The sequence below is a fragment of the Nyctibius grandis genome, chromosome 1 (genome assembly GCF_013368605.1).
Source record: "Nyctibius grandis isolate bNycGra1 chromosome 1, bNycGra1.pri, whole genome shotgun sequence".
NCBI lineage: Eukaryota > Metazoa > Chordata > Aves > Nyctibiiformes > Nyctibiidae > Nyctibius > Nyctibius grandis.
The window spans coordinates 61,892,911-61,903,594 of record NC_090658.1 but is presented as its reverse complement, the minus strand read 5'-3'; the positions used below and the strand labels follow the sequence as shown (position 1 = coordinate 61,903,594).

At 40.2% G+C, this 10,684-nt stretch overlaps 1 protein-coding gene across 5 annotated transcripts in view; it reads right to left on the bottom strand.

Moving 5' to 3' along the window:
- Positions 1–722: 722 nt before the first annotated feature.
- Positions 723–10,684, bottom strand: part of PLAGL1 (PLAG1 like zinc finger 1) — a 64,534-nt gene continuing 54,572 nt past the window's right edge. For all 5 annotated transcript variants that reach the window (XM_068401824.1, XM_068401844.1, XM_068401815.1 and 2 more), the window contains 4 exons: positions 9,788–9,937; positions 6,094–6,213; positions 4,016–4,512; positions 723–3,627 (listed from right to left, as the gene is read on the bottom strand). In XM_068401824.1, coding sequence (XP_068257925.1) covers positions 2,352–3,627; positions 4,016–4,512; positions 6,094–6,213; positions 9,788–9,937 — 2,043 coding nt within the window. In that variant the 3' untranslated portion in view covers positions 723–2,351. The remainder of the gene's footprint in view (positions 3,628–4,015; positions 4,513–6,093; positions 6,214–9,787; positions 9,938–10,684) is intronic.

Here is a 10,684-nt window from a genome sequence, read left to right as displayed (position 1 = left end):
GGCAGCTCAGAGCTCAGGCACCCTGCTACAGTCAAGCAACTCAAAGACAGTAGGCACCCATCTAGCTCAGCGCTTGCATAACATTGTCTTCTTAACATCACGTTTTTAATTCAAAGACAAGTATTTCAGTAATTAGTTACACCTCTTATAGAAGCACAAATCAAAATGACAACATGTCTGTTAACAGTATATGATGAGGCAGTGCTATAAAATTTGTGGTTTTGTTGTTTTTTTTTCTACAAGTACATAAGCTTGGATGAAGCCAAGTGAATACAATTTGCATGAACAAGGAAAACAATGCAGTAAGTGAATATACACACACCTTTTCAAGTCCGGATGAAACTATGAGCCTAGCTGTAGAATGTGCATACAACATTGTTTGCAACCTCTTCCCTATTCTGGAACTTGTAATTTAAATAACTGCTAACTGGGCATGACTGTGCAGCACCTGCTCTTCCTACTGCTGTTGTCATTATGGGAATGATCTTGAAATTCCTTCTGGTTTGCTTTATGCCAAAAAGTTTCGTAACAAAAAATACTCCTCAACCGTGTATTTGAAGAACATATTCTCACCTGAACTGCAATAATACAACCTTTCCTTAATCCAAGTACTGATAAATGATAAGAATATTTGGATCATTGTAGCTGTACAATGTCATTGTAGTTCATTAACAGCAAAACAGCAATCATTTAAAAATATTTTTTATTTGAAGCTGTCTGGAAATATTCCTGTGATAAAGAGGGAAGAGGAGAACATGCTCACTCAAGGTTTGAGAATTTACTCAGATTCAGAAAGTCTGTGCCTGTTTTAGCTGCAACAGGATCCATTAGTGATCGCATCATCCACTAAAACCAGGATTATATTTTTATAAGCAGTGGTTAAGCAAGAATGTAAATTGTGAAGAATTTGGGTTTTTTTTAATAACATCATTTACTGGGAGATGTGATTTTTTTTGCAATTTCTGCTAGTTCATGCATCAGGTGACCAGACTGTCACACCAACACACTGTCAACTGAAAACGTACATGGACAATTTACCCCAGGAAACAAATAAAAGTCCCTGTGCTTCTGGTTTGGAATAAACAAAGGCTGGAAGTCCAACTGCAGCTGTCCTGATGCTACCGAACAAAACCCCCTGCAACTAAAATAGCCTCAATCACACCCACTAATTTCAGGTGACACCTGTGAGGCAGGTTCATAACCTGGTTTTGAACAGGGCCAATTGTGAGCTCACCACCACAACTCTTCCACACAGGGACCTGCGCCCACAGAGGGCCCACTTGGTCGCAGGCTGCCCTGGGCAAGCTGCCTGGCCAGGGCTGGCTCTCCATGAAGGAATCCATGTTTCAGATGGCTACGATTAATAATAATTTCCCAGACCAAACAAAGGCCATTTTTATCAACAAAAGGTGAATAAAGGCCCCTTAGGTAGGAAGCATTTTTTATTGAGTGTTAAATCAATCAAGCTGTTGACCCAATGGGATAACATATGCTTAAATTTGAGTAAAGTGCATTATGAGGGACAGCGAGACAAAGACCAGTGTCTGATGCCTTCCCAGATCCAGCTCTAAGTGAAAATTAATGTTTTGCTCTAACCTTTGAGACAATTCACTTCCCATTCTGAAAACTGCACATACACAAGACATTGGTTCTTATACAGCCAAGCAGAAGTGGTAGTTATTTCCAGCCCTAGGAAAAAATGCAGGCGATGCACACAGCTGAAGTGCACTTCAGAAAATAAAATCTAGTTAAACGTAATCACAATAGTGATCTTCTTCATTTAAAAAAAGTGAAACAAGGAGGCAAGATTTACTCTTGGAATTATTCTGATTTAAATTAAAGATTCATGAAGTTCAGTAATTAAGTAAGTGCTTAACAGAAATCTATGTGATGTTGATAAATCGTTTGTTATATTTGCCATATGTACAAATTTGCTGTGATTTATGGCTCATGAAAATGATTTTTCTGTTATTCCCCCTTCTTCCCATTCACCCTAACCCTATTTTTCCTACTGCAGCGGCCATAGTTTTATTGTGCCTGTTTTGATGCTTTCTATCATTGAAGATATTTATTCATCTGTTTGCATGAAAGGTAAGTAACAAAAATATAGAGGGTGTTGGGGGAAATATGTTAGTTCTACTATTGTCATATGCTATAAAACTAATAGTAGTATGAAAAATAGAGCTTCTTGTTTATTAACATCCTGAATTTAACTACCATGTTCATATTGTGCTTTGAAAACATTTGGGGCAAAACAAAACCAAACCAAAAACCACCCCATCCTAACAGATTTAAGTAAGAAGCACAGTATCAAAAAAAAAATAAGGAAAAAACCCCAAATACGGTGACAGTTATTTGAAGGCATGGTGAAAATGAGGCAACGTTACAGAATTTGTAGTGGATGGAAAGGAGCGAGGAAGATGATGCAGCTGGTTTATGGCCACCCCACCAGTTGCTAGCTGAAGACCTTGCTGTTGGCCAAGGCCATTCAGCCTGTGTGATGGTTCCTCTGGACCAAATGCCATTGTGATGTCCCCAGTAGTGTTCTGATTGTCACCTGGTGGAAGCTGCCAGAAACTCATCACATGAGTGAGATCCATGAAAGGCAGGCTCATAGTTTCAGCTGCTGCCTCTGTCTCCTTGTGCACTGGGTACTTATCAGTATCCCCTACAGGCCCTGAGGAAGCTTCTTCCAAACTGATTTTGTGGAGAGATTGAGGTTCTGGTAATGGCAGGTCCTCAAGAAGATGCACATTGTAACCTTTAACATCCACTTTTATTGGCAGATTCTTGAGGGATCCTGCTGCAAATGAGGTAGAACTAAGGTCATATTTATTAGGCTGATGAAGGTTCAGGTTGGCAGGAATGGCTGTTGAGCATGGTGTGGGATGGACAGCTGGAAGGCTGTCTGCACAGCCCATCCTTTGCAAATGAGGAGAAGGTTCAAGAGGAAAAGCAGTTTGTAAGCTTGGCTGGGAATGAAGATGTGAACAGCTGTATTCTTCTGATTCTGAACTATTCAAAATCCCATTCTGAACAGACACCCTTTCAGGAAAAGAGGACAGTATGCTGGCATCTTCCTTCAGTCTGAATGGAAAAAGTTGGTCAAGGAGACCCACTGAGTCACCATTCTGCAACCTGCTCTTCAGCAGTTCTTGTGGATGAGTCTTCCTAGTATGGCGAGTCAAATGGTCCTTCCGCCCAAACCTCTGGGCACAAAACTGGCACAGAAAGTCTTTGCAGCCTGTGTGAACAACCATGTGACGCCGCACATCTTTACGGGTATAGAAGTGACGCTCACAGTGGTCACACTTATGTTTCTTTTCCTTGGTATTGCCAGTTGGTTTCCCTGCATGGCTTTTGAGGTGTTCCAATAAAACTTCAGTACCACCAAATTCCTGGGCACATACCCTACAGGTAAGGTCCCCACTGGTGGCTGCATGAAGAGCCAAGTGTCTCTTATAGCCTAGCTTGGTGTTGTACTTCTTGCCACAGTCTTCACACTTGAAGGCCATCTTGTTAGGGTCATGAGTCTGAAGGTGATTCTTTAGATGGTCTTTCCTGTGAAAGGTCTTTTCACAGTAGCCACACTGGTGAGATTTCTGTGGAGAATGAGTGGCTGAGTGCCTAAGACAAAAAAAAAACAAAAAACGAAAAAAGGTATTTGCATTTGCATTCACTCTAGTACACAGTGCAGCTTCAAGACTTGAAAACACTGGCACTCTTGAAGGAAGGCATCTTTTCACAAGTTCTCAGATTATTAGTAAAAGCCTAACTTTTTTAGGGGGAAGGTGTTAATACTAAAGCATAGAGTAGGTTAAAATTGCTCAACACAATCTGTTTGAGTAGCCACCGCAATTGAGGGGGATTAGTTTTTTGCCAATTTTACCAAAACAGGAATAATAAAAAATGGAACTCGGGGATTAACTGTCATTAGGACACTCAAGAGGAAAACGGCGTCCTTGTGTTTTTCCCCCACACCTCCACCAGAAAAGGAGTGCCTTCAGAGCTATACCTGAGTAATTTATATTTTGAAATGAAGGCTTTTGTGCATCCGTGCTGTGAACACTTGTAAGGTCGCTCCCCTTTGTGCACGTAAGTGTGGACTGTGAGCTTGTCAATGGACTCAAATATCTTCCCACAGAGTCGGCAAGGGTAACTGTCCGGGTGCTTCACTTCTCTTCCCTTCAACAGTGAAGACCGGCCATTTCTCCATTTAGGTATGAACCTCACAAGAGCATCACAAGTGCTTCCTGAGCTGGCACAGCTAAGCTTTGCAGCAGAGGAACACGAAATGGTCCCGTAGCACTGCGCAATGCTTTTGCCTAATGCAGCTCCTCTCAGTTTCCCTTTGAGTTTGCTTTTTGCTTTTACAGGTCCTAATTTATTTGGTGGTCGGAACCTGGTGGTAAGGACTCGGTCTTTATGGATGCACTGGTGAGATTCTAGCAGAGCAAAAGTTGCAAAAGTGCTTCTACAGCCGGAGCATATCCAAGGGTCTACGGGCTCTTTCTGCAATGAGAACAGAAACAGGTCTTTCTTATTAGCTGTTCTAAGGGAAGGTCCTATTCTTCTCACTGACCCTGCATCTTCTCCTGGCCTTTCCTGAGACCTGTCATTGCCCTTAGTGATATTTACTTCAATGTACTACCACACAGCTGTTCATCTGGAAATGGATTCTCTCTAGGAGTATACAAACAAGAAGGAAAAAAAAATGGTTGGTTAAATACCGATTTCCATGTTTTTGTTTAGCATTTACTGTAACAGTCCTGAGTCCTTCACCTTTGTTTATCTGTGCTTACTGAATTTCAAAGTCACTACATTTGCCCCTTTTATGGAATTACTCATAAAAGCAGTTGCAAATTGTACTTTATCCTTAGACTGACATAATTTATCTGCTATTGCAACCATACAAAAATTGTGTGGGTTTCTGCACACAAATGTAGTTTAGCCATACAGGACTTTCTTATGTTTTGGGCTGACTTCATGCTTTACCAGACGGTAACAGTCAATGCCTCCAGGAGAGACTTCCTCACTTAGCTCGACATTTGGCATTAGACTTTCTTAAACTCTATAAGAAATACCTTAGGTTTGGGGATCTCAAGCCTATCCTGACTTAGAGGCATTAAAACATAAAAGTTTTTTGGCAAGCAATGCATTATTTGGAAGTATTAGTTCTGCAGAAATAAGAGCTCTACTGGATTGGGTCGAATTCACTTTAAATACTGACATTTTAAAAATTCCAATGAAAAACAATTACAAAAAAAACCCAGTCACTGATGAAACGTATTTCCAATTAATACACAACCATGTACTTCTGTAGTTGTCTCTATATTTTACTTCAGCTTCTCATAAACTGTCCTTACTTTCCCTTGCTCTTGGGCTAGCTTGCTCTGGAGAACATGGTGAAGCTATGTTCACTCTGTCTTTATTTACAGACAGAGCCCTCGTCTACCTTATCTGTGTCTGATGCTGTGGCCCTCCCACCCCTTCTTTCTGGGGTATACTCGAAAGCCCTCATATATACAACAATGGGACTACTTCCCTGCCTAGAGCACCTCTGAATTCCTGGTTCTATCATATTCCCCATTTAACATTTCCTTCTAGCATAGGTATCAATCTTCACGGTCTTGTTTTCAACACTTATGAACTTTTCCTATCAGTTTAAGGATTCCGACCATCATACAGAGGGGAAGGTATTGGGATTAGAAGAGAAGGGTTATTGCACAGGGAAGACTAAAATAATCAGTGCATTATCTGACAAACCAGTCAGAGCATAACAAGGGGGAACTGGTGAAAGAGGTCTGAGGCTGGACAGCTTGGTTATCTACAAGTTAATGCCAATCTTAAGTCTTTCCAACACATCCCACTGGTACCACTTACTTCTGGCTATATCTAATGTCTCCATTGGATTACAAACACAGGAGAGGAAGAGCAGACTTTCTCTGAGTAGTTGTTTGGTTAAAATTGCTCTTGGCTTTGTGTTAGCCTATTACTCTATGGTCTAGTCTACCATTACCAGAGTTACATAAACAGAGACAGCATATAAATTGTAATTTACTATGTCTGGTCATGGCTTGAACGCAGACTTACTGCTACTGGAGGCAAAGGACAGACGTCAGATTCTTCTTTAATGAAGACTGCAGAAGTTTCCATAAATTTGGCATAATCGGCAGCATACCATACTTTCAACTCTGTGTGGGGTTCAATTGGCTGTGAATGGAAGAAAATAGCACGTGTTTACTTGGGCCAATTTTCCTATACCAAATAATACCGAAGATTAGAGGGGGGCGTGTACAATTTGTGTCCTCACCCAAGTTGCATTATTTGAATCTGTTTAAATTATTGATAACTTAGTTTCAAGATTCAGATTCAAGCACTTTTTGAGCTTTACTATCCACTAAGGTTTGACACCTTCACAATTTCTAAAAGCAGAAATGCATATGTATAGAGATTTTTGGAGGACAGTAGCAGGAGGGGTGCCTCAGCCCTCATGACCTTTGCTCAGCGACATCTATTTGTCTGTGATGTCCAGACATCCATTAGTCTTTCCAAGCAATATCCCATGCCCATTCCTCAATGTTTCGAAGCCCACTGAACACAACACTTAACTATAGGGTACAGGCAAAGGAAAAATGCATCGTGAATGCACAACACCTTGGATGCCTCACAGAGTGTGGGTGCAGAGTTGATCAATATGTGGACTGCAAGTCAAACTTGCATGTTTCCATGCGCTGGCTCTAATGTGTCAGGCTCACTATGCATGTGCTTTATTGCACCTCTGCCCTCCTTTCACTGAAGCCTTCCCACACAGGTCTAAGGGAGCTCATAATCTGCAGTCTCCCATCCAGTCATGCCTGCCCAAATCGTTCCTTGGACTGGACTATGACCTCCTCTGACAAATACTTTCAGTCAATAATACAGCAAACAGAAAAAGAGAGGAGTGATTACACTTACTGGCTGAAGATCCCTTAGTTATTTAAAAGCAAAGGAGAAAACCAGCTTTGGGGTCATGATTTATATGTCTCCCTGGCCCTGTACACAATTTTCTTCATCTATAACAAACAACAACATTGCTGCAACAGGGGTAAAGCCAATCTGCACTGTACTTGTAGTTTTATTTAACTGAACTAAACTTGTGCCATTAAAAAGAACAAATTAGCCTGTAAGGAGAGCATCTGAGTCTTATTCCACAAAATGTGACATCTTAAAATGCACTTATTTTTTAACATCGGTGTTGGATAAGCATGGTAGGTGAAAGACAACTTAGATTGTGAATGCTGACAGTTGACAGGTAATTGTGTGTGTAATGTCAAAAACTGAACTTTTGAACTTCCAAGCACAAGCCTGCTTGCTAACTACAACCAGTATGGGTTGGTTGTATGTTTTGATAACGCCTGGCCTAAACAGAAATGGTATGTGCTGAATTCTCCACTCATTAAAGGACACGAGGAAGAGCCATCAACTAGGAGGCTGATCATGCATTGTGCTCCTGCACACAGTCTATTTAGATGGAGAAAACCAAACCTGGGGTAACTCCACAGAGACAAATGCCTGGGGATGCCCTGGGTATCTGGTACCCACAAACATCTGGTACCCACAAACAGCTGCACAGCATGATACTGTCATGACTTTCTGCCCGACATTCCTGGACCAGTGGCAATCTCCTCTGTGAGAAGCGGAGACCTAGTCAATGTGACTTTGGAGGGAGAGCAAGCACATCAGTGTGTGAAATAGTCAAGAAAGGTAAAAGCTCTAATCTCACTTAAAACTGAGATTAAACACCAGTATCCAAATCCACTAGAAGTTGTCATTTACTCTCTCTCACCTGTGACAGTAAGAGAAAGCTATGGCAGCACCCACATGAAACTCTCCTGTGATCAGACAGACAGCAACTGTGAATGATTCTTAATTCCTCATAGTTCTATATTTTTTTAAAGCATTTATTTCTAGGGACTGCAGTCATTAGGTCAGCAAGTACGCTAACAGTGCTGTTAGCATGCCATTTGCATGTATGCTTTTGTAGCTGCAGTTTCATGTCACCAAAATCCCATCTCCTTGTACAAACAGTGGGGAGAGGGGCCAATCCTTCTATTCCCAACTTAACAGACTTATTCAAAATATCTTGAGAAAATACCTTTAGAACCAGCCCTAAGGCAGCCTCATCCTGCGACCAGCAGGGTATGCCTAAGTGTAGCAAAAGGCTATCATTTTCGCTGACCAGGACAATATCCAAGGGATGCCACAGTACCGTGAATGATACTGGGACTTAGGAGAAACAAAACCAATGCAATTCCCTATGATACACAGCACAGTAAAGGACACACTTTCCAGGACACACTCCTCATCCTAAGATACTCTTCATGTCAGTATATAGGATGCAACTTTCCATTAATGCCAATGAGCAGAGTTCTGCTGAAGTCAGCAGAGAGCTGGTTCAATAGTATTTAAATTACACTGGAAATTGTAAGCTACCAGTTCATAACTACAACTTCTTAGAAATGCGTTTGTTCATTCTTCCCAAATACGGTATTATTAATCCTGTCAGTTCTACAAGTATAGCATGCATTTAAAATCAAATTGAAATCTCAGATGGTATGGACTGATCACAATCTCAAACACAACCTAAACAATGTCTCCAGATTAGCATATGCTGGTTTACATTTATTTTCTTTTTTAAAAATAATTATTTTAATATTAATCCAAAAGCAACTATAGTTCATACTGTTATAAAAGACTCTGAAGGTGTAAAATGTTATCCCTATTAACTTATTCTCACACCATCACTGTGTGATAAATATTTTTCTCACTGTGCAGGTGGAGAAACAAAAATGGAGGAACAAAAGTAAGCACCATTATCCTACAGAAATACATGCCAATCTTGGAAATGAAATTGAAATGCTGGATTTTAATCCCACAGTATTAATTTTGATTAATATTCTCTCTTTTTTATTTTTGTATATCACAGTTGCTCACTGTGATATACAAGCATTAACTTAAGAATAAAAAAGGAAAACAATGAACGTTCAACATATAGACTTCAGTTTCCTAAGTGTACAAAAGAGTAAGTTCTGATTAAAACAAACTTTGCCTGAGAAAGTGGCCAAAACAACAAAAAGCAAGACTGTAAGTTCCAGTAAATGGATATAAATAAATAAATATTTATAAATGTATTTACTCATTTATAAATACAGAGTACTTTGTTCTCTCTCCTCAGACGAAGATGCAGTCCAGAATCTCTAATATAAACTGATAATTTCATGGCAACGTTAGAGTATTCTAAGTTCTGCAGTTAAGTTTTCAGATTTAACAACAGTGGAAAATAGTACGAAAGACTCTACTTAGCACCCTGTTCCTGAGCACCTGGCAATGTGCTCAGAATACAATGTGAGTCCAAAAATGTAAGAAAGGAAAGGAATGTGTTTGTTCTTTCCAGGATGAAGTCCTGTTGAGTGTAACAATGCTAGATAATCTCACCAGATATCTATCCAGAACTGAAGAACTTTACAACATTCACGTTCAACTGCCACCATAATGAGTGATATTTCTGTTTCTCTCTGCCCAGTTTCTTCACTACCCACAACAGCAAGTACACACTGCCTTTTACTGGAAAACCCCATACACTGCTTGCTTTACTATGGGTTAAGTGATATAAAAAGTGGTATGTAATAAAGATCCAGTTGGCAGAACAGAATCAATCTTTCATCTGTAAAAGGGTTTGCCTTTCAGAACCTTTGCCTACAAATTTCCAGTTGGATGACGGGTGAAGTAATGTGGGTTTAACTACCTTAACAGTTGTGAAGTAGACTTCTCCACAGTGCTGATAAGCTACAAGGGTCTGTTCTTCTTGGCTCCGGGCTAGCCGGACAAACATCATCCAGTTTCCACAGTCTTCATTGGGAGTGTCCAGAAAGTACTTCCCTCCATCTTTCAACACCTGAAACAAAACGGGAGGACAGGAGAAAGAACATGATAAAACTAAGTCCTGTTTAGAGGCACATTAGTTTTCTTTAACTTGGAATCATGGCTATCAGTTATTCACCCTGTCTTCGTCATATGTCCTTTGAAATCGTGGTTGTTTTGAAACAGATCACTCTTAAAGAACACGGAGTGCAAAAGAAAGTGAACAACGAATACCTGCTGAGGCACCCAGCTACTAAAATAACTCTGGGCCTTTGTATGTATTTCCAGTTTATATTTCATCATTTTTATGTTATATAAAGATAATATTATAAGAACTAAGTGCAGGCAGGTAGAAAGATAAGCTTTATGCCTTAATGTACTTCCTGAGTACTTGATAATCTCAAACTTTAGTGCTGTATTAATGCTACATTTTGCACGGAACAATTGTATAACTTGTGTAGTAAGTCCAGAGCGGTAACATACAATATAATGGCATTTTAACAGTCTTCTCTTTTTCCCCTGAACAATGCAAAAGTAAACACAAATGAACCATTGTGCCAGAAAGATCTCTTTCTTTTTCCTTTACTTCATTCTTCCTAGATTCCTTTCCAAGAGAATGCCTCTACGAGGCAAACACTCCCAACCTCATACAAGACAGCTGTTTTCTGCAATATACTCTCAAACACGGACAGCTGAAGCTGCACAACAGATGGCAGCACAGCCTGTATCTTTTCTACTAACCATGTATACAAGCAATCAATTGCAATCAGAGTTGCATTTC